The sequence below is a fragment of the Anastrepha obliqua genome, chromosome 1, assembly GCF_027943255.1.
Source record: "Anastrepha obliqua isolate idAnaObli1 chromosome 1, idAnaObli1_1.0, whole genome shotgun sequence".
In the NCBI taxonomy this organism is placed as follows: Eukaryota; Metazoa; Arthropoda; class Insecta; order Diptera; family Tephritidae; genus Anastrepha; species Anastrepha obliqua.
Window position 1 is genome coordinate 82521267 of NC_072892.1, and position 25448 is coordinate 82546714.

A 25448-nucleotide genomic window follows, 5' to 3' on the forward strand; every position below is an offset into this window, starting at 1 on the left:
CTTTTCACAACTAAAGAGGCACAATGCAAAATAATATACCACGAAATTTATCACTTTTTGCAGTTATAGAGGCAGAACTCAAAATAAAACTCTTTATATGTAATAAAAGTAATCAGCTGTTCTTGAGCCCATTAACGCAACTAAAAATAATTCTCTTTAGTTGATCGTGCAAAAGCAACGCACCTGACATAAAAATAGACATAACTGTATTTTTCCAGTTAAAGAAGATAGTTATGTGAACGAAACATTTGCAGCAGCTAGAAATGTGTACTCTGAATTAATTTATGCAAAAAACTCAGTTTTGGAAAATTTTGAGTTGTGACCCTTTTGTATTTAGGGTGCGATATGTTCGAGGCCATTATCCTGATAATAATACAAATTTCTTAAAACCCCAAGGCAGTGGCACTCAAATGGTTAGGTACCCCTATTTATCTATTTCGTCATAAAAAAATATTAATTCACTAACCCCAGCACTATCTGAGTGGTCCCATGATTCATAGTAGCAGGGATATTTTTTATTAAAATTCGTTATTAGGTTTGCAACACACGAACGCTCGTCGTTCGATCCTTTCAAGTTGAACTTGCTCTCATCAGTGTATATGACATCACATATAGTTATCTAAAAATGTATAGATCAAGGTAATTAATCGTTGTTTAGAAGTCATTGCTGTTCAGTATATATTCTTTTGCTAAATTCTAGCTCACGTACTTCTTTTGATTGCTCATGCAGAGGTTATTTCTCCTAACTCATCCATGGTACTCATATGTGCGCAATACCTTCTGAATGGATTAAGTGCACACTTCTTTTCCAAGCCATTCTTCTGCATATTTTTATAATTCCGGTACCTTTTAAAAGGATTTTTGCGAATTTCGGAGAGTAGTCGAAGTTTGTCTTGGCTTCTTAAGTATGGATACTTGAGTAATTCGCTGCTTATTGCGCTCTTGGAACTCAATTTTGGATCGTTTCATGACTTCCTGAACCCGAAACGTGCTAATCTTTTCGCCACTGTTAAGCCCACGAGCTAAAATAATATTTTGCAAGATACCTTGCAGACTTTATTCAAGAAAATTGAGGCTGGGTTTTTATCAAAAATTGGCAAAATCAAGGGCAAGGTACTTATTACTGCAAAAGGATATATCACAAACCAATAAATGCAATAGAAACCCACATATTTCTAATAATAATTTCGTTGCTCGATTATTTCCTTGATTTGGAAAACTGTGTTTTGCCTAATTTATTTTAGTTCAACGGTTAAATAAATTACCACGAATTTAAATTATACTGAACTATATTAATAAAGTAGAAAAAATTAACAACATATTGAGATCAAAATTATTGTGATACCATGCATAGTTTGGGAGCCATAGCTATTTGAAGAACAAAATGCTGATTGTCCGATTTTGCGTTTGGTCATATGGAAAGTATGCGCGGACGTAGGACATAGATTCATAGAGAAGCCTAATTGGGACTTTTGAAAATACAGGCGGTGTTGACATTTAGGTAACCAGTGAGCAACCTAATGCCAGTCCCAGCTAATGATTTAATGCCATTCGTACCGAATGTGTACCCAAAAGGAAGAGACTCTACTCAGGCGTCGAAAAATATCATAACACTGCTTTCGGTTATACAATACCGGCACGGCCCGGATTTACGGCCAATACAGCAGTATTCCGCGAACATGTATGGGGAATTTTTATTCTGATACAATAACAAAAATAACACTTTTTAACAAGCTAGGATGATTCCCAACATTTGTGGGAGGTGTTTTCATCAGACATTTTGTATTACTATTTTCTGAACAGATCGCACCCTAAATACAAAAGGGTCACAACTCAAAATACTAAGATTTTCAGGAGAGAAGAAAAACCTTTTATGTAAAAATTATTGTAATATTTAAAGAAAATATTGTTCCATCATGAAAATATACAACATTGAAGAAGGTTCTACTATATTTTTCTCAATTTTATTTTATGTTTGCGAAAATAAAACAAAATTTTGATTTATGACTCTTTAACTGAAATTTTTTCGATTAAGTAGTGATATTTTCTTAAATTGTGCCTTTTTAACTGATAAAATGTTTTAATTTTATAAGTTTCCTTACCTAATTGAACTCACTTTTCACAACTAAAGAGGCACAATGCCAAATAATATACCACGAAATTTATCACTTTTTACAGTTATAGAGGCAGAACTCAAAATAAAACTCTTTATGTGTAATAAAAGTAATCAGCTGTTCTTGAGCCCATTAACGCAACTAAAAATAATTCTCTTTAGTTGATCGTGCAAAAGCAACACACTTGACATAAAAATAGACATAACTGTATTTTTCCATTTAAAGAAGATAGTTATGTGAACGAAATATTTGCAGCAGTTAGAAATGTGTACTCTGAATTAATTTATGCAAAAAACTCAGTTTTGGAAAATTTTGAGTTGTGACCCTTTTGTATTTAGGGTGCGAGATGTTAAGGTTTCTGTGAGCTTGACGAAAATTTTAAGCCAAAATTTGCAGAGCCGAAGGACGGTAATATATTAAAACTTAACGGTAATATATTAGCTTTCACTTTACTCTTCAGCCTTTAAAAAATATTCCCGCACTCAGTTGATTGACACACTATTTCTCATAATAGCACCTACAGAAGTAATGGTAATAGATCTAGCGAGATCTTATGATTTCTTATGAATTTCTACTAGTCAAAGATCTAAGACAGTTCATTACATTACAGTTCAATACGATAAAACAGTACTTAAAATTTCTCTCTGTCTAGCCAAAGTTCATGGCCATAAATTAGTTTAAGGGATTGGGGAAAGCGATTGAGGTTATATAAGATTTCACAGGCCTCCTTATTATCCACTTATATGGTATATCCCGGCGACTTCTTTTGTTTATACTTACTGTCTTCTGCATCAGCACCATTTGTGCCACGGCTATTACGTCGCCGTGGGGCTGGTATCTTCGTATTAGCTCGTGTTTTATCTAAAATATCAGCCAATGGTTTCGGGCTCGGTATTTTCGTAGGTTCGACTTTTTTGGTTGCCTAAATAAAGTGCCTTATTAGAAAAACGTCTTTTCCTACTGAATTTCATTACTCACTTGGGTCTCCTTTTCAGGGTGTGACAACGACCGCCTTGTGACTGGTTTTTGAGAACCTGTTTTTGCACCTGAGTCTTCCGATATTGAGCGCATCTGCTCAGGTTTGCGTCTTTCGTGTATGTTATGAGATTCGCCATTTGCTGATGAGCTAGTACCATTAGTACTAGTAACTACAGTGGGTTCCGTACTGTTTGCTGCCGTGGACAAAGCGTCAGCCGCTTGCATATTCAAGTGAGCCATTTCTTCTTGTTGCATTTGCAGTTCGCGCGATTGCCGCCGTCGCAGGCGATTATGCATTTGTGGTGTTCGCGGCAATGCACCACCACTGGCAGTTAGTCCAGTAACCAAAGGTTGGCCACTCAAGCCGCCATCCGGGCCGTAATAGCTGTAGTTTTGATCATGCATGAGCACGTTCTCGGCACTGTGCACCATGGGACTTTGATATTGATTATAGCTGCCATCATCAGAACCGTCGTTATATATTATACGCGGCTCGCTGCTGAAGCCGGCATTGTAGTTCTTCTCGTACTGCACCTCGTCCGCCTCCAAGAAACTGCTGGTACTGTCGCCGAAGTAGTCCATATACTCGGGACGATTATCTGCTTCCTCGGTGACATTTTGAAATTGATTAAATTGTTGTTTAGCTTCTCCAAAGGTGCGTGCGTTAGGATCGGTCGCATTGCTGCGATCATCCTTGACACATTCTTGACGCACCAGACGACTAGGCGAGCGACTGTAAAGAGGACAGAGAATAAACCAGAGTCAATAATAAAGTTTCAGGAACACTTTTATTTTAATGCTTACCTTGATGCACGATTTGTGGGTATCTCCGGTAGAAGCCGTCGGTTTTCTGTAAGATGTGGCTTTGTGATCGAGTACTCCTCATTGCTATGGCTGCGAACCTTAATCATTTTGGCATGATCTCGCGATATGTTCACGCTTTGACTGCTGGAATACTGTTCGCCAGCGCTGATGCCAGTTGTGCTTACATCTCCACTTCCAGCTCCAACAGCCGGTACATGTTGCTGTGATAAAAACTGTCGCGGATTTTGCACATTCGGGAAAAGAAAATTCTGTTTGTGGCGTGGTGAAAGAGGCATGAATTTAGCTTGTGATTGGCCAGGCGGTACTGAGAGCGAATTGCCACTAAAAGCTTCCGGATTCGGTAAGGTCTGTTGACGCATAAATTCCGGAGAGCGACGATATTGTGGTGAAGTCTGACGCTTTGGTGGCGACGTGGGCAGTAGTTTGATGTGTTGGTCGGGGTTGGGTAACGTAGCCTGCCTCAACATGCGTGGTTTGGGCACCACTTGTGTGTAATCCAACTCGTCAGCTGGCTGTGTTTGCCCTATCTGTGGGTCGTAATTTGATTGAGCCGACTGTTGTGGTGGCTGCTGCTGTTGCGTGGGCTGTTGTTGATAAATGACAGAACCTTGGTAATTTGGCGAGGTGGGAAGCAACTTCCGAGGATATAACTGGTTAGGCGGTGTGATGCCTAAATTGAGATGAGTTTGCTGCTGTTGCTGTTGCGTTGGTGGCTCTGACAAGTTGCACGGAAAGGATGTTTGACGCATGAATGGTGGATAGCGTTGTTCGCCTGGTGAACGCTCTGGGGAGCGACTGTAAGGGCGATTTGGTGAAGTTGATAAATACATGGGCGGTTGGCAGGGATTAGCCGGGAGGGTTGATTGTCTGCGCACCTGTAGGGGTAAAAATAAATTTACTTTTAGAGCTACAGTGGATGTGAGTGAATGATGTGTGAAGATGCAAATGTTTATGGCTTGCCGCAAGCTTTGCACGCTCCGTTGATTTGATATGGTTAATACCTGTAGGCGATGGTGCGTTTGGGGTGTTACACCCTGTGGCTGTTGCTGCTGCTGTTGTGGTGGTACGTTCATAGGTTGTTGTTGTTGTTGTATTTGTTGAGAATAATTATCACAATCAGTGGTGCTCATGTGTATGACATCATCACTATTGTATGCACTCGGATAAATTGGACTCTTCTGCATTTGATGCGGCGAAGTTGGTGCGGTGAGATTAACGTAATTATAATTTGTCAAATTGGCTCCGCTGCCACTTAGATTCGGATCGTTGTTCGGTAGAGAACTTGGCAGGGTCGACTGGCGTAGGACTCGGCGTTGAGAACTGACCAAATAATCGGTTGAAGGATGGGAATGTGTGGCGCCCACGCCGGTTATACCAATCGCGCTACCGCTCTGATAGGCAGTTGGTTGTGGGCGTTGCTGCAAGGGTTTGTGTATGAGTGAGGGGTAACTGCCGGCAGATTGCGCTTCGATAAGATTTTTTTGTTGCGGATAGAGATTGTCGGTAACGGGATTTTCAGGGTTTTGATTGTTCGAGTCGTCCTCAGGATCTGTGAACAGATGATAAATTATATAAATTAGAAGTGTGATCAATGGGCTGAGAACGTAACGTAAAGTAAAATAAGGTAAAGTAGAGTTAAGTAAAGTATAATTAAGAAAAGTAGGGAAAAGAATAGTAAAGTAAAGTAGAGTAATGTAAAATAAATTAAAGTGAAGAAAAAAATAGCGAAAAGTATAGTAAAGTAAAGTAAAATAAAGTAAGATAAAGTAGAGGTAAGTTAAATAAAGGCAAGTAAAGTAAAGTGAAGTAAGGTAAGGTAAATTAGAAGTGCCACCAATGGGCTAAGATTACAATTGAAGTAAAGTAAAACAAAGAAAGGTAAAATAAAATAAAGTAAGATAAAGTAAAGTTAAGTTATGAAGTATAGTAAAGTAAAGTAAGGTAAGGAGAAAATAAAGCGATGTTAGTTTTTGAAGTTTTCTTAATCTGTCTGATTTGAAACCAAATACCAATGAAATTTGTAGATATGAAATGAAATAAGTACATATAAGTACAAAAGTAGTTAAAGTAATAGAAAAATGTTCGAATAAATTGTGTTGCATGTGAGACTAGTATTTAATTGGTACTTTTTATTTGCTCCTCTGCAATTCACTTTGCCTTTCACTACCACTTTTTTAATGATTTTATTTTCTTACTCACTTGATATCGTCCAGGATCGTCGTATGCTACGCCGCAAAACATCCGTCGTGGGTAGGTGATCGACCGCGCCACTCGATCCGCGCGTATAATCCTTTATCCACTCACTACCGGTGGACGTGGTTGCTTGTATCTCCCTGCAACAAGAGAAACAATTCCATTTAACAATCAGATGCATTTTCATTGTGTTGCGAAGTAGTCGAGATTTTTGTAAGACTAAGCAGATTCAAATTTAAGTAAATCATTCGTAATAAACGTAGATAGTTTTGAAATATTTAGCTCAAATTTTTGCGTTATTCGTTTTCGATGGTTGGCGATTAAATGAGTGCGTTTGCAAATACATGCAAACGATGTGGCGGCGCAAATGACGATTGTGAGGCGAAAATTGAGAGACAAACGCATTTATTGTATGTAAGTATGGGTGAATACTAAGTAAATAAGACGATTTTTTTAACTAAAAATCAGACACTTGTGTGGGCAAACATTGTTTGGACAGAGAAACATTTGCAAAGTGTTGATGAATTTGAGACATGACAAGGCTTTCGCTGCGCTGCTTAGACACCTTAATGTATGTGATTTGCAAGTATTCACACGTATACATGTCTGTTTTTGTTATTAAATGACTGAATCTGCCCAAGCCTGCCAACTGATGATGTTTTTGCTGCTGCTGTTGCTGTCTTAGTGGTTAATATCGGCGTAGGCCGACTAAGGCTGGGCCGATGTGTGCATCCGACAACACCAGCAATAATATAACATGGCAGTAAACAATAATATGGCACTCAAAATTAACCATTTTGGTAGGTAGCAACAACAAAAACCTTACGTCTCGCCAACCGTGCATACCACAATACGATACTCTATGTCACATAAGACGATTAGAATTAATATGCAGCAGCCGTCTTCTAACGCCTAAGCTGCTGATTCTGATTGCTGTTCGCAATACAGCCATTGCTGCAGCTGCTAGTTGCGATGAAGCTAATGCGGTGACTGTTTTTGTCGGAAGCTATAGTAGGTAGTTGGCGGTGGGTGTTACATTCTTGCAGACAAATTGCAGCCACAACCAGTAGGTATATGTCATGCTTAAATACAAATAAGTATGCACATGAATGTACTTATGTACTTGGATACCGTAGACTAGAAACGCAAGGCATACAAGGCAGTATATGACATGGATTTGTAGCCTCTTATGTATTCGTTTATTTTGTTTAAAGAACACCACTTTCCTACCTTGTAGCAGTTATTCTCACTTATTTTGGCGCAGACTGGCGTGAGCTACACAAACATACCGTATATACGAGGTGTGCTCAAAAAGTAAGACGACTTTTAAAAATTCGCGGGCTATGTGCGTTCGATTTTCGATTTTCGTTTTTTTTAATTTATTTGGTATTGGACGTTATTGATCTGGAAAACGTTTATTTTCAACAAGACGAGGCTACGTGCCACACAAGCAACTAAGCCATTGATCTTTTATGGGGACAGTTTACGGCCCGTGTTATCTCTCGAAGAGGTGATCACAATTGGCCACCGAGATCTTGTGATTTAACACCTTGTGACTTTTTTCTTTCGGACCACGTGAAAGAGAAGGTCTACGCCAACAGCCCCGGGTTGATTCAAGACCTCAAAGATAGAATTCGTGAGGCTTTGCAGTTCGGTTATGGAAAATTTCATGAAAAGGAAATTGTCCTGTAATCGTGGTCGTGGTGGTCATTTGCCTAATGTTATTTTCCACTATTAACGGCATACTTTCTTCTTTATATTGAAATAAAAATCCGGTCATTTATATTAAGAAATAGCATTTTTCTTTGAATATCAAAATAACACCTCTTATTGGAAAACCCTTTATATAAAATTAGCTTAGAACATAATTCTATAAGCTATTTTTGTTAGGAGCTAGCGGATAGACCTTAAATTGGGTTTTGTGTAAGTAAATATTTGTTCTCTGACACATGTGCTTCACATTTATTTAAAGTTTCAACCGCGGTTCACAAAAAAAGGTAATTTCAATATTTTGTTTTTTTACAAAATTTATTTTTGACATTTTCCCAAATGTAAACAAATGGCAAAGGATTTTTGTACGAGAAGAAAATTTTAAACAATATACAAATAAATACTAAATAAAAAACTGATTTTGAGTGATGGACATCTTTATTTTGACCTTTACGCCCACCATTTATAGCCTATTTGTATACTGCAACTGTCTGTTCACAAGAGTCAAAACTTTCAAAAATCAAAAATCTTCCGATAGGGTGATTACTTTTGCGCCAGTTCAGTTTTCAGTAGCATACCGTATTTTTCTATAAAATTGGACAACTGTCTTTGAAAAACCAAGTAATTTCTCGTTCAAAGATCCCAGCCAGCAGCTTACTGCCTGAGTTATAGCCAATTACGAGTGTGACTTCGAGAATGTCATGTTCGAAAGCGCGAGTTTCTAACTTCACTTTTTGGCTTTAATAAATTCCTGGGTGAACAGATTTTTAGCGGTGTGCTCTTTAAAAATTATTCGGTTCTGACCGAATTTGACAGAATTAGCTGATAGGCTCGCGTCACTTGGGATATGTTTATAAAAAAACTGAGATTGTTTTGCTATCTGAACAACGACTAATTGGACGAGTGTGTGAATCCATGTGAAATGATCGTATAGAACTCAGCTGACGAATCAACCCCGTGACGTAGCAGCCGAAGTTCACCTCAAAGTTTTCGTTTTCACCATAGTTAAAGAGCAAATTATGTACGTTTCCATGACAGTCGGTACTACTTAACCGAAACGACCCAGATTTATATTCGGCTAAGGACTATCACTTCAGCAGCCCTATACATGTATGGGGAATGCTTATGCTGCTACAACAACAAAAACCACATCAAACCATGTAAATCTATTATCCTTGGATAAATTCAAATTCAAAAGCGTAGGCGCCGCCAACGTCAATTGGTATTCGGGATTGTTCCACTCTGCATCCGTTTTGTATTAGTTCAGAGATAGTTCCGCTGCATATGTATATGTAGTATGGAACTAGACTTTTAGAAGCTGCTACTTTTTTTTTATGGGGTTTATTTACATACTTTGTGATTTGGTAAAATTGTGCTGCACTGAAACCGCGAAGCTTGAAATAGACATACAAAGTTGCACCTTAAATGTTTATTAGTGTATTTTAATTACTTGCGCCAAACTGATGAGTTAAATGGGTTGGGACAGTTCATGAAGGTGAATTTTTGCACTACACCTTTACACATACAATTATGCATAGATGTTATGAGCAAATGTAATAATGAGCGATTCGATGCGCAGCTAGCGCCAAATAGGAAATGTTTTAACCTCGGTGCATATATATATGTACGAGTATATGTATTAAAGATGACAATCCCGAGGTTTCGAGATTTCGATCTATTCTGAGGGGTAATTTGTAATTTCTTACGAAGTATGTGAAATAGAGGCGGCCGCCATATCCGAATAGGTTGGTGCTTGACTACCATTCGGGAGCAGAATGATAGAAAAGGTCGTTTTCTAACAGTGGTTGCCCCTCAGCAGGCAATGGCAAACCTCCGAATGTATTTCTGCCATAAAAAAGCACCTCACAAAAAAACCATTTGTAGGTCCTTACATTTGTGGAGCTCGGTCAAAAACCTAACAGAAGAGTATGCGCCAAGTATTTATTTATATTTCTTATTTGAAATAGAGGCAGAAAAATCTCTTTCCATAGCAAAAGAGCAACACTGCAACCTTAACTTTTTGGCAAATATAGATGTGTTTCAACGTTTTTGTTTTCTTTTTAATACACAAAGCAATACATGCACATGCTAATAATTCATCTCTGTTGTAAAAAGTTGCGTTGATTTATTTGATTTAAAGTTTTACGATATTAAAAAATATATGAACTCCATCCACAAAATACATTTGTTTACCTTTTTAGTTTTTTTTTTTGCATCAATCTTCTCTCGACGTACCTTAAGTTACTTTGTCACATATGCACTGGCTAAAGTATTATTAAAATCGTATAAATTAAACTAGTGGCTTTTCTTTTTTTTACCATGAAACAATTCTTACTATAAATGCTGACTCATATTCGTATTTATGCATTCTTAATTTTAGTTTTAATACCTTCTCTCTCTTTTCTCAATGCATTGCTCACATCAAACCCCCAACTCATATTGTTTGTCAAACTAAGAGACAGTTTCCTTGCATGCAAAATTAAAGTTTCGTTGTTGTTGCTATACTTAAATGGTTGCATTTTAAATATCATACTAAAACTAAGAACGTGCTTTTTATGATTTTGATCAAAATGCAAAGGGAAAATATTTTAATGACAACATAGATTACGTAAAACAGAAAAAACCGGTGTGCAAGCCTGTGTTGAAAAGGCATCACTCCTCTGGAGTACACTAGAGCTCAAATTGGCTATTAGGGAAGCTTGGGAAAATATGGACTGTACTTTGCTGCAAAATTTAGTGAAATCAATGCCAAAACATATTTTTATGAAGTCATTAATAAAAAGTAGTAAAACTAAAATTAAGAGCGCGTTTATACAGCTGTCTCAAGAATGATAGAAACAAGATTGCGCCCATCAGAGAGTGCGTGGCGTCACTTTTGCCAAGTTGTGCAGTGTTACCTACAATTTGCTCTTCGCAATAAATTTATTGCTTTTTTACATATCAAACTGCGAAAATTTTTAAGTTGTTGTTTGTTTCTTATTTTTAATTTAAAGCTACCGAAACTATAATTAAAAAAAAACTTTATTGTTAAACTAAAGAATGTTAAAAAGGGTCACTCTGAGAAGATTTTAGTGTTAATGAAAATTTGTTGGTTCTTATAAAATTTGATATTTTGAAAGTGCAAATTTAAAAATATTAAATGTCTCTCTCTCAACTCTTCTTAACATTGAAAACCTTTTTACACATTTTATACAGCGTTTGAATTTACTGAATGCAAATTAAAACCATAGAGGTGTAATCGTTTCTTGCGGTCCTAAATCCTTAGTGGGACATGGGGCATCAAGAGGTGTATTCATAGTTAAAGCAAGCAACAAAATACCAGAAAATACTGAAGAAACCATACCGATATTTCTACATAAAGAGTACCTTATCTTGTTACATAAACTCAAATATAGCAAAAAAGTCGTTCTCTTAACAAAAAACTCATAAATTAAATTGTACATAACTATAACACATTTATTTAAGGAAACGGGCATTTTAAAGACTATTTGTCACGCATACAAAGTTCTTTAAGAAATTCGATAAAAATTTGGTGTTTTATTTTCTTTTAATGGGCATTTTACTGCATTTTTGTATCCAAAGCTGGGCAACACTGCAATAGCGAGAGAGAGATTTGATTGCTGAAAGCAGAAGAGCACCAAGAACACCTGCTATCGCAGGTAATGCTACCAGATGTTAAAAAAGTGAAGGTAAATAAAACTCAGTGAATTATTGAGCTGATTTTTAAAAAATGTGTATTTTACAAAATAATAAACATTACTTCTAACTAAAACTCCGAGACTAAATAACAAAACAAAAAAAATGCTAAATCAAGTTATGAAAATGGTAATCTGGCCATATTGGTGCTAAATCGACGTAACTCATTGCCAAATTCGCTGAGCGCAAAGTAACGGTACCACGATAGGCGCCATCTCAATATTCTTTCCATCATGTCTGGTACTGTATTATTTTATATATCGTAAGAGAGCTTCTCAAACTATATTTATGTGATTTTTTTTAGTTAAGTTGCTGCAAAATGATGAGTCTTTAATGAGTCCAGATACTAATCTCGGATCTGGGGACTCGGATTGTAATAACGAGATCCCGAAAATGCGGGATCGTAAAAACTTAAAAAAAAATTACGTCCCTAATATTTACGTAGAAGCACTCCTCAACATAAATATAAATATAACAGCTTATATGCACCTGTGTACACATACTTTTTAGATGCTTTGCTTACACATAAGTTGCACTACTGACATGACATTGAACTTAAGTACTTAAGTTACGCATGTGCATTGTGATTCGAACCTCTTTGATGCGCACGTCGGTTGGAGTAATAAGTTTTGAAATTAGTTCGTTAAGCGTAAAAAATAACCGCAAAGGTATACTGAAAGCAAAACGTTGGCGCAAAATTAATCATCCCATTTTGTTTTCAAATCCAGGTCTAAGTATGAGTTTTCCAGAAACTAAATTGATGTTTAATTTGCTCACCATCGTCTATACTAATATATATTTCGAAGCCCGTTTGCTTGGTCGATTATAGATTCGGGATGAGCTCATTGCCTTAAGTTAAGGACTTTGGAAATCCTATAAAATTTAACATCCAAACCAACATAACAGCGTTGCTCACCTGCAAATCACAAATGAGAGCGCTCTCCTACTGTTAATGCATACGGAATACAGCACAAAGCAAGCGTGATGCAGTAAATGCTTACATATGTATACTATATGTAAGTGCTAATGTTAATGTACAGGTCATTGAGAAACAATGTAAGGAGTTATGTTGAGTCGTTTATGTCACCACAAATATTTAATAATTCTGGAAAAAGTAAACGGAGATGAATTGACGTATATTTCGTTCAACTCTTTATGCAGTCGAATTTTTATATATGAGCCCTTGATTTTGAAAGTCGACTAAGTCATATTTTCCTTGTTTCGAGATAATTAGAGTTTTGCGTTTTAAAGGATTAAAAAATATTTTTGCACTATGGAAAATGATTTTTCGACAGTAAAGTAGTGCCAACAAACAAGAATTTATTATGGTTGTGAAATTTATAACCATTTTTAACTGGATATGTGCTTTTGAAAGGTTGCAAATGACTTAGTCGACTTTCAAAATTAACAGAATGACTTTATAAATGACTTATTCCAAGGAAACATTTTTATTAGTAATTAACATTTTATTCAAACTCATTTCATTGTAACAAAGTAAATTATTTGTTAATACATATTTAGGGAAGTAAAGTGTTTGTGAAAAATTGGTGGGATATAGGGTAGTAAATCCATCATATCTTTATGTTTTTCTTTTGTTATTGGTCTAATAGTTGTGTACAATGGCGGCAAATCAATATTTTTGTATATTTTAGGTCTTTCTATTTTAGGTGAGAGGTCTAATATTTTGAATTCGGAATTGTCATCTAAGGAAGTTTTATAAAACATCTTATATGGAGAATTTTTTAGAAATCTGATCCATTGAATTTTTAGCCAAGACACAGCTCTCCATTGGTGTTTTTCTTTCTATTATTCGTTGAATCTTTTAGTTGTTTTGTCGAAATGAAATTTTTCTGAGCCATTTGTACCACCAAAAATGGTTTTTTTTTTACATACTTCTATTAAATTATAATAATGCTCAGGTATGTATAAATAATTCGATTTTTTAATTTTAGTTTCTATCATACCAAAATCGCGATCATTTGGCAAAAAAGAATGGCCGGATACCATATATTTATGATCAACAGTTTCAACATTGTTATCAGATGACTGTACAATTTTTAACCAAACTAAAGCTATATTGATGTTACGATTTTGTCCTGTGCAGGCATCACTGTAAGCTATGACGTACTTTTGAGTGGTAATGTCCTGAATGTGCTTTAAGATGCAGGACGCAACTTCCTGTGATCCTCTTGAAGCGATTGTTTCATCCCATACATACATTTTAGCATTTTCATTGTGGAAATTATGAAACCCCAAATTGTATACATACATGTTGCGCTTATAATAATCTACCGAAACAGAAAGTGTTGGATAAGAATGTGCTTTCTGTAGATCAAATGTGAATCCGTAATATTCACTCGGGTTATCTTTTGCTTTTTGTATGTCATTTGTTAAACTTTTTCTAGCCTGTTCGGCACTGATAAGATGTGAATCACGAATTTCCATAAGATGCAACTTCTCGTCTTCGTTACTGGATGCTTCTATTTTTAGTTTTAGTGAATCACACTTTTGGCAAGTGTCTTTACGAGGAGTATGAAAATTTAAGTTGAACTCCGTATTGGAAATTTTCCTGTAAGTCCACTCCTACACATGTGATATATTATTTTCATCACATTTTTTCACATACAGCTCATACATTTTTCGGATATCTAAGTCAGCACTTAAATACTTTCGACCTGAAGTGCGATGTGATCTCGTGTAATGGCTCTCACATGCTGGAAAACTCAGAATATGTTCTCGTACCACTTTAATTTTAGCTTCATCTGTTTTTTCAGGTGATTTGGCATTTAAGGCACCGTTTAATCTTCCGTAAGATATTTTAAAAGTATCCAAAAAAAAAGTTCTACAAATGGAAACTTCTGAATTCCGTAAATTTATATGATACTTATAACTACATTTTCTCATATATCCTTCTTCATTTCTGGGTCGTCTTTGCTTTATTAATAGTTTTTGAACCAAACCGTGCAGAAACAAATTCTGTTTTTCAAAACTTGCTAATTTCCAAAAAAAATCAAAATTTGCTTTCCTATCTTCATATCCAATTGCATTTATACATTGTTTGGAACAACGGCAATCTTTATGTTCGAAAAGTTTACCACTCACAAGGTTAGACTTTTTTGTTTCATATTCCTCTCCACTATTTCTCTTCATTTTTCTTATATTTTGTGCATAATTAAGTTGATTTCGGCTCCTCTTTCTTGATTTCATGTTGATTTCTTCCATTTGTAGGGGTTCCGAATTCACTTTCACAGTATCAGTTGATTCATCTGAAGACGATATTGCTCTTATTCGTTTCCATTTCTTGGGAGCATTACTTAAACTTCTTCGCAGTACAATGTCTACAATTAACTATAAATAGTACGTTTTTACATTTAAATGATTACTTGATCATACCTGAATCGTTATCTGAAGGCATTACAAAATTATTATTTATTTTCCAAAATTTCTCAACGAACTGACTTAGTCGACTATCAAAATGAACAGTTTCTGTATTTTGTTTAACAACCAAAAAATACACTCAATTTTACGAGTTAATTTTCATGGCATACTGTTAATCTCTTCAGATTATGTTAGTTCATTAGGATTAGATAACAAGTCGCTGATAAACTCGATTTTTTTAAATTTTGACTTAGTCGACTTTCAAAATCAAGGGCTCATATTCTAAAAAAGTAATGAAATTTCAACTAAAAACAGAAATGTCAAAAATGTATTGTTGTTAAGTGTTAAATATTTTAAGCATACAAGCACGCGAGGGCCTGGTAGTATTCAATATTTAATATTAGTAATGTTGTTTCTGCGCATGCCAATGTTTCTTTACCGTTTATGGGCTCATTGCATAGTTTAAAGTCGTGACAGAGGCATTTGAAAGTTAAATTGACTTGTTTGGTTGTTAAAACTTAAACTTCAAATTAATTTTCCCCATTCTGAGTGAAATGGTTAGCCAAAAATCAGAAGAGATTCATATCCGCCATTGCATGCTTTCAGAGTTTCACAAGGGTGGTACTGCAACAGTTGCTACCAAAAACATTTGTGATGTTTACCCAAGTGCTTTAGATATTCGTTAACGCCAAAGGTGCTAAGTTCAGATCCGGTAATTTCAATCTTTTCGATTAACATCGATCAGGAAGACCAATAACTTTAGACAATGATGTATTAAATGCGGAAGTGGAATCAAACCTGTGTCAGACAATCGAGGAATTGTCAAATACTCTTAACCCACCTTGGCCGACCATCCAAGAACATTTGCAACAAATTGGTAAAGCACACAACAAAGTCAACGGTACAATACAGAACCTTTTCTTGCTTTATAACTCAGATGAAAAATAGGTCCTGTATGGTAATCCAAAATGCAAAAGAATTAAATGCTCTCTCCGAATGAACCGCCACAAAGTACTGCTAAGCCAGTGTGCTGAAGTGCTTAAACCTGCAGAAACTGTTAATACAGACCTTTATTGTGAACAATAAGAACGAGTAAATCAATCATTAATTAAAAAGTATTGAGCGATTAACAATAGAAAATTCGTTATTTTTATTAAAAAAATAATGGATGGAGTGGGAGGTCAGGCATTGATTTGAGTCAATTCTTTTACAAAAGCTGTAAATATTTAACCCAACCGACCTTGTATTATTTTTTTTTACAGTTCAGCAAAATAAAATGACCGAAAAAATTATCCATTCGAATTTTCTAAAAGACTCGCTGAATTGACATGAATATCTAATATTTGCATTAAATGAACTATTTGCTAATCATTGACGGACCACTAAATCAGTCATTTAATAAATTACTTTTTAATGGCAAAGGTTGAATTTTTAATTTGTGCCTTACGAGACAAACAAAGTTATTTTGGTATCGCAAGTACACAAGACCTTCCTTGAGAGATAATACACTCACTCACTTCAACAATAATGACTGACAGGAAAACGAAAACTCATGAGTATAACAAAGCATACAATTTTTATCAACCACACAAATGAGTGTTCATTTTAATGAGTTCGAAATAAAAAAAAGGAAAAGGAAAACAATGTTACTTAAACACACACAATTGTAGTTACACGAATGCAACGGTATTGGCATAGTCAATGTGATATTATCCATTACCAATTCAGAGCTCATTGAAAATGCATAGAATGTAAAACCTATGGACATGCACACCACCGAGCATAGAAGGCGGAGGTACCACAATGCGCAGTCAGCAAAGTGGCAGTATTAAACAGCAATGAGCAGTTCAAAGGAGCTCACAAGCAATGCCCGGATATGAGGAATACTCCTACGCTGGTGTAATGTAATATGTATTATGCATTTACCGTTGTTTGCAGTTGATTGGGGCTATCGGCCAACAGCCGGCGAAAAATGCTGTTATTGTTGCTGTTTACAAGTGCAAGGGATACGAAAGCAATTGAATTGGCTATAGCGGGCAGTAACCGTTGCTCCACTTACTTGTTTCTGCATTACCCATACTTGCACATATTTGCATATACGCATACAATTGTATGTGAATATATATACATTTGCTTAGGGTTGCGTGTGTAGTAAAAGTGTATATGTAGTAGGCATTAGGAATTGATGAAGTGATGAAATAACCATTTTGCCAAGGAGGTGGTGAAAAGGCCAAGCACTGATATATGCGTACGGATATATACCTATATACACATCTACATGTGTTCATTGTGCAACAATGCTGGCAGAAGAAGTAGGAAAGTTCACAACAAATGAGGCAAACCAAGAGGGCGCAAAGCGATGATATTGGAGGCATAACAAATAAGTGAATGGGAAAAGAAAAATGGCGGCTATAAAAATACTTTTCATGCATCTATCTGAGTTTTTCAAAAATAACTAGAAACGTTTTGTTCCAAAAATCTTTTTTAAGTATATTTTATCCTTACAAATTAAAACTATTAAAACGAACCGAAGATATTTTAATTTAAGTAACTCTAACCAAAATTTTCGATAATGAATAAATATAATTTTTTTTAACCATTTTTCAATTTATTTTTTCAGTTTACTTCTTATCATTGCCAAGCTTACAAATAAAACAAATTTAGAAAACTGGGGTCAATGTTAAAAACGCTTGGATCAAGAAGTTAAGTGTTAAGTATGTAAAATACAAGTACTAGACGAATTGGAATCGTTTATTTTTATTTTTTATCTATGCACTTTGTTGTTTTGTATTGCCATTGCCTTATATGCATAAAATATAATAATAGCACAATTATTTTCTGAAAAACTTTTTTGTCGTTGCAGTCACGTAATTTACATCACATCTGTTTCGATGTGAAAGATCTATATGTATGAAATAACGGATTCAGCACTCCAAATGTATTTGATGGAAATATAATGCCCCAGAGAAGTTGACCCCATAACGCATAAATATTCAAACATCAGCTTTCTAGAGCAGAATCGGTTTTTTCATAGGTACACAAGCATGATGTATTACCAGGTTTAGTCTCACCCGAAGCAAAGTCATGGGAATAACTTTGCCTGCCACGTCACAAACAAAGTTAATTAAATCAAGAAGTTCAATCAAATCTCATTATTCCGGTTTCAAATGAAATATGTTTAAGAGATTAAGAGTCTAAGATATTTCTTAAGAGGGTTGCCACCTGTTCGAGAAGTTTAGCTCGAGAATACATCAGTCTGAATTTTCGAATATATAGTATTTTTGAATGGCGCTGCCACGTGCTTAAAATTTAAATTCAATAAATAAACTAAATAAATAAACTTTTAATAAATAAGTATTGATGTCAAATTAAAAACATTTAAGGAAAATTATTTCAGAAAATATTTTTGGGGTTGGCCGCCACCTCTTTGAATGATGTTTTTTTTTAGAGTTATATTTATTATAAGGAGGAAGGTATGCCGTTCACAGGGGAAAATAACATCAGGCAAATGACCACCACGATCACGCTTACAGGACAATATCCTTTTCATAAAATTTTCCATAACCGAATTGCAAAGTGGCTGCCCTATGTCCTCGATAGCCTTTCGAGTTCCATCTTTGAGGTCTTGAATCGACCCGGGGCTGTTGGCGTAGACCTTCTCTTTCACGTGGCTCCAAAGAAACAAGCCACAAGGTGTTAAATCACAAATCTCGGTGGCCAATTGTGAGAGATAACACGGTCCGGAAACTTTTTCCGTTTCCCTGGTTTCGTTACTTGTGTGGTACGTAGCGCCGTCTTGTTCGAAATAAACGTTGCCCAGATTAATACTACCTAATTCCGGCCTTAAAAAATCGTTACTCATCTCGCGATAGCGCAATTCATTCATTCATAACACCTGTTATTGGAAAACCCTTTACTACATGGTTGCAAGCAAACAATTATGAAAATATATTTCTTTTGGTTTCTTTCAACAGGTTTGCCACCTGTTAACAAACCTAATTCGGTAGAATGAGTATACCACTGAATGCAATTTGGAGATGATTGTGTTGTCTGTTTGCGAAAAAAATCAACGCAGTACTTTCTTCTGTTGTTTCCTTGCCGTCTGAACAGCATTTGATTGCGTGAATGTGAAATGATCGTGTACATGAATGAGCAGAATTCTGTTGTCGGGTCCCCGGTGACGTGGCAGCCAAAGTTACTCTCATAATTTTGCTTCGGAGAGCCAAACCTAGTAATTTATCATTCTTTATGCAGAATTTTGAACAGAGAACCACAGATTTACGACTCTGAGTAGCAAAATCATGTGTCTTTTAACTCCTTTGAAAGAAAAAATGTGCTGATTTTGTGTATTCCAATTATACATAAAAAATAAAAAATAAAGTCCATGAGCAATAATTAAATAAGGTTGGACTAAACTTTGAACTTTGAATGTTGGACTGAAAGGTCTTTGTTTTCCTATTTATAGTTCACTTTGGACTTGGTACAGCATATAAATTATACACCTTTGACACACATGGTAAGGCCAAAAATATTGTTTGTCCTCTGGATAGAGATAAGAACTTAATAAAAATAATTTTTCTTAATAGTTTTCAAACCAGTTTTTGTTTTTACTTTATTTATTAAGGAGTAGCAACTCATGTCGGTACTAGCTAGTATGTATATAATTCTAAGTAAAAATCAAGATATACATAAATGTAGGCTTTTGCGAGTCGCCTTTGAACTCACTAATAGCACACATGAATGCATAGCCTGCCCCTACAACTTTTTTCACGCTCAACACGACGAAACTTTAAGTTGAGTGGATTATTCAATTCAATTGTCAACAGCGTGCTACTGCCTAAGTCACAAAATAAAACTGCAATAACAAAAAAAAAAAAAAAAAACAATAGCGCCTATAAAAATAGCTACTATTTCGTATAGTTCAAGCAACAATGGCAAAGTCAACAATGTCAGCCACAAATAAAATCAATTTGCTATTTTTTTTTGTTGATACTCGTATTAGCCATGTACGAAAGGTGAATATGGTTGTTTATTTTTTTTTTTTAAACAAAGGAAGAAAGTCATTGCAGCATATGAAACAAACAAAAATAGCACAACTGCAGCTGTATATTCAAACATACGTATGTGTGTATGTATGTACGAATGTGCTAAGATGTGTGTGACAAAAGCAGTAATGATATTATTGTACTGTTAAATGCAAGATTGTGTGTCATAGTAGCAGACAAGCCAAAACTTTATTCTAGCGTTTGAGAATAGTTCGTTGTTGTAGAAATGAATTTAAAAAAGGTGCTAAATATCAGTGATAAAAGTTAGTTAATAGCAAACGAAATGTCAGTTCAATGTCATTCGCTCCAGCGACAAAGTGACATTGTCATGTTACGTATAGATTTGAAATGGAGATTTACTACCAAGCGGGGGGTTTGGATTTTCCTTTGATTTATTTATGCAAATTTATTTTATGTAAATCATTCAAATCCACCTGTAATTTTCTTAAAGTTTAACATTGTTTTTGTGTGCGAAAGTAATGCGTGACCAGATGAGGACGATAGGAAAAGAAATTTAAAGAAACCAACAACGCTACGACATATTTTTAATGATTTCATCTAATATGTGCGCCGTTATTATGACAATAGCGTCTCGAACGCTGGTCTTAAGCTTGTCTCAAGTGGTTGGGTTTTTGGCGCAGACTACGAACTTGATGTAGCTGCAGACAAAGTAGTTGGTGGGCTTCAAGTTGCATGATCACGGCACCCAATTGATGAACACTTTTTGCAACTTCAAATGTTGCGTTACTTGTATGATAAAAGTCTGGTGGTTAAAAAAAGGTTGGTGTTTCTATAAGCCGAGGAAATTTGGTTAAGCATATTTTTTAATCTTTTTTTAATTTGGTTTTAATAGTTTCTTTTTTGTGTCTTTTTAAACTACCGAAAACTCGGTATTAACATTCCCTCACAGTATATAATAACTCTTTCGTAAATCTTCGAGCTAAGATTTAAATTATGTGACGTACCGGAGACTACAAACTGACAACCCAATGTTTTTGGAAGCTGGCAAGCGAAGTTTAGCATTTACTCCTCATTGCCAAAGCTGTGGGGACCTTTCAGAGAAGAAGACTATTGAGCACTTTCTCTGTAAATGTCTGGGTTTGGCAGCCAGACGATTAAGATCATTGGGTGCACCTTTCTTCGACAGCCTGGGACAATGCAACCACCTAAATCCCATCAACCTACTCCGTTACATCAACAGCTCTGGCTGCATGTAGATATCTGCCTGTTGGAGGTCTCATAATGGTATCGAAACGGCGCTTTAGTGCTACTTGGGGAGTGCCAGAGAGGTACTTCAACCATTTAAGGTTAGCAAAATCGATTGTGAATGGTGTCTTTAATAGTTAAGAAGAACAAAATGCTACTCGAAACTACTATAAAACTATTCAAAGAGAAATTCAGTGTGGCCAAGAATGATAAAAACAGATTGCGTCCATCAGAGAGTGCGTGACGTCACATTGGTGTAGTTGAATAAGAGAGATGTGAAAATGCGAGCAAGAATGCAAAAAGAAGAACAAATTACACAAAGAACACAAGTGCGACGCCACACACACAAAGATTCTGCCAAAGTCACTGAGAGCAAAGCAGTGGTATCAAAATCGCCGCCATCCTATTATTCACTCTATCGTGCATTGTGGCTACATTTCATTGTATAAACAAGGATAATATATTACTAGAGTTGGCCATCCGCTACGGTGAAAAACAAAATTGTTAGAGTAACTACGACTGTCACGTCTTCGGGTATCAATTCATTTGACACAAATTCAGAAACTTGGTCAATAGTCGTTGTTCAGGCGGCAACGAAGTAATTCAAACGGAGACTGTATAGAGTTTTTTCGGATATCACCAACACAATCTCAGTTACTCGTAAACAAACCACTGTAAAGACTGCGGTGGCGTCAGCTCATCAGCTCATTAACGATCTGATGTTGGCCACACCTCTCAATTCTTTTCACAATGAATTGAACCCATGTATAAGTTTTGCGGAGTGTTGGTGAAATTGGTATTGGTGGCAAATCGAATTTAAAAGTCACATTCAACCCAAACTCCTTTGGGGGAACAGCAGCTTTAATTAATGTAGTGATTCAGAGCCCCAAAATTTAGAAATTTCCAGCAGCCAAACTAAAGTAAACGACTTAACAATTTTTATCGGACTCGGCATCTTCCACGCCTGGTCAATCATCAATTCGCACTTGTTACGTTAAAGCGTAACAACTCAAAATCTGAACATTTTCAGTAGAGACGAAAAACTGTTTCCGTAAATAGTAATAATATATTACAAGGAAAAAAATATGTAATTGCACGAAAATATCATTAAAAACAATATAACGGTTATTTCATTCTTATTTGTTTAGTAGTTGCGCTAAAATAAAAAATTTTTGAGTTGTTACTCTTTTTCTGAAATTTTTTTATACACTTAGTGGTATATTTTAAACAAACCGTTTGGTTGTAAACAGGCACAATTCAAAATGTTACACTTTATGTGACACAAATTTGTTCAAACACTTGGAGACAACTAAAAATGTAACTCTTTAGTTGAGACAAAAGAAGTCATTCTGAAAACAAAGAGAGAGTTATAACGGGTTTTTAACGAAAGACTAGACAAACCACTGAACGTTTTTTACAGTGGGTAGAGATTACCACTGTGCATTGTTTTCTTGCAAAAAACTAAAATTTGGAAATTTTGAGTTGTTACGCTTTAACGTAACAAGTGCGAATTATTGATGCTCAATAAAATAAGTTTACAAACATATGTACATACAATCCATATTAAAAAAGAAGAATTTGTTTCAATTCGATATTGATTTTTTTTTAGTTTTGTGAAACGCGTTTAATCGAATACCTGAATTTACGGAAAAGACGCTCATCCACTGTTAGTGCTGCAGCTCTGATATATCGATGCTGTCAAACTGTGGTCACAGAAAATCGATTAACATCTGTATCTAGGACCATTGATGGTAAAGGTGTTTGCTTCTTCATTTTGAAAAAACAAGGTCCGATAATGCCACCATACCATAAACCTTCGTGTATGCATTGTCGAACACCAGTAGATTGCTTCTTGCAAACAATGGGTTTCATCCGAGGAGATAATTTTGTTTATCTAATTCCTCTTAAGTCTTGCGGTGGGACCTTACGAGCCAAATTTTTAAAATGCCCTTTTAAGCATTAGCCTCCCAGAATTTTAAATTAATGTCACACTAATCTTTAAATGCGTCCCAGATAGCTGCATGTGTTTGTGACTACCCTGGATTCGAAACCTATTAGGGGCATAAAACATCAATTGATTGAAAAGCTCAATGGCAAATCTCCGAGCGTATTCTTCTTCTTGAGTAGCATGATAACTGTTCAGGCAACTTTTGCCGAGTTTAACTAAAAGCATTAGTCGTTTCTTCCTCATGCTAACCGGCGTCAGCTGTATTCTTACTATGAAATGTCAAGACGATCACCACAAATTGGACTTGGAGCTTCGCCAAGGATGTAAGTTTCTTTAACAAATAAAAGGGATTCCTTAATGAAATTACAAAATAATTGTTCTTTTTGGTTCTAATTAGAAACATATTTTAAATTATTGTGTTAGGAAGAATAACTCAAGATGTTCGAAACACACATACGAATGCCAGAGCAGCTTGCAAATAAGTAGGTATGCCGTATTTCCTATATTCCAAATCTCTTGGCAAAATGTCTGAAATAAAAAATATTTCTCATTTTGTGGCCGGAAAATCCGACGTACACTCTGCCTGAATCCAAAGTTGAAGCTTCGTAAAAGGAAGAGCGGCTCACTTGAAAAATGCAAAAATGTTGCTAGAAAATGTTGCGGAAAGCATACCACGAAGGCTGACATATATATTTACATGAAGGTTTTGGCATCAGTAAAGGAATTTTATGTAAGAATTTTCTAAACAGATATACAAATTTCAGCTTTTTAATAATAGTGACTACGCTTTTAAGTGATATACTCGACACAAAGTATTGATTAATAGCGCGCGATTTTTCTTCCTTATTTCGCCTTCTTCTTTCTTATTACTTTTGGAAAAGAAATTGCAAAGAATCGAATTTAAAAATATTCTGGCACTTTTTTAATTATTTTCGCCATGAAAACACAAATTTACTCACATATAAAAATAGACAAAAACATACAACCAAGTGACATACATATAAAGAAACGAAACGCATACGTGCAACACTGATATGTATGTATCTAGTTTCCCACTTACATTTGCTTATGGCATACCACACACACCCAATCGGTGGTGCGGGAGGTGAATTCGCGACACACTTTGCACACGCGCAGCTTGCAGACACGACACGGCGCTCCACGATTCGTGATGCGTCCCAGCTCGGTGTTGCAACGCGCGCAATGACGATTCGATTCGCAATGCAATAACGGATGGTGGTGGTTGGTGGCTATGGTTGTGGCTGTGGTCGTAGTGGTGGTGCTTGTTGTTGTTGTTGGTATTGTATTGATTATTGATGCCATATTGTGATTGTTCTGTTCGTACTGGTGGTTTTCTTGTTGCAGTGACTGTTGTTGTGCATTATTTTGTATGGCATCAAGTGCGCCGCCCATGCGCAGCGCGCCCTTCCGACGCAACGAATACAATTCGGCACGCAAAAGCCTTTAGGGTATATTTATCCAACGGATGATGCGTGCATGCAGTGAAAGAAAATAGTGCATGTGTGGGTGTTATATTACATGTACATGTAAAAGTGTGGGTGGGAGACAGAAAGAGCGCGTGTTGATTGGCGGGCGAAAGAATTCCCAGGTGAGGTCGCACCAGTGTTTGTGGTCAATCAACGCCAACGTTTCGATAGACAGCAGGAGTCAGTGGTCGGATAGTTTGGCAGTGTGTGTATGCATGTGTGTGTGTGTGTATGTAGGTTGGGTGGGCGTTTCGTGTGTTGCCACATGCCATTCCGAAAATTAGTTTGGTTGGATCAGTGTAGCGTGGATGTCAAGGTGCAGTGGTAATTGTTGTTGTTGTGGGAATTTGTGGTTTCAAATGTTCACAAGAATGCGTTTATTTTCACCGTTCGTTCGGTGGGTGTCGTGTTTGCGTGTCAAACAATTAAAATTGGAAATCCGTTAAAAAGTGGAAAAGGAAAAAAGGAAAGCGAGTAGACGAGAAGGCAGTGCAAGAAAAAAGAGATGAAAAGAGAAGAAAAATAGTATTAGTTAGTTTAGTTTTGGCAAGGATATTTGTTTATTTGGTAAGTTCAATTATTTGTTATTGTTATTGGATAATAATTAATAATAAGACTGTATAATTACTGTTGCTATTCATTTCGAATCGAAACTTAACAAAGCGATTGGGTGTGCACGTGAAAATTTAGGGTACCGCTGTTGCAAAGTATTGAATCAATACTCGTCGCATAATATTTCTATTTCTAATTCGCCACTTAAAATAATATTGGAAATGAGTGCTTATAAGAGAAAATATTATATTTTCCACGGTTAAATCGAGAAGAAGTGCTACGGATTAGATATTTGTTCAAAGGCAAATGCTTGATA

The 25448-nt window shown here is 36.0% G+C and overlaps 1 protein-coding gene across 1 annotated transcript in view; it reads right to left on the reverse strand.

Moving 5' to 3' along the window:
* LOC129246282 (uncharacterized) overlaps window positions 1-24529 on the reverse strand; it is a 101111-nt gene extending 76582 nt beyond the window's left edge. Inside the window, exons 1-6 of the mRNA XM_054884981.1 lie at window positions 24154-24529; window positions 6117-6250; window positions 4919-5466; window positions 3897-4792; window positions 3093-3825; window positions 2895-3036 (exon numbers count right to left, since the gene is read on the reverse strand). Coding sequence (XP_054740956.1) covers window positions 2895-3036; window positions 3093-3825; window positions 3897-4792; window positions 4919-5466; window positions 6117-6250; window positions 24154-24506 — 2806 coding nt within the window. The 5' untranslated portion in view covers window positions 24507-24529. The remainder of the gene's footprint in view (window positions 1-2894; window positions 3037-3092; window positions 3826-3896; window positions 4793-4918; window positions 5467-6116; window positions 6251-24153) is intronic.
* Window positions 24530-25448: the final 919 nt, after the last annotated feature.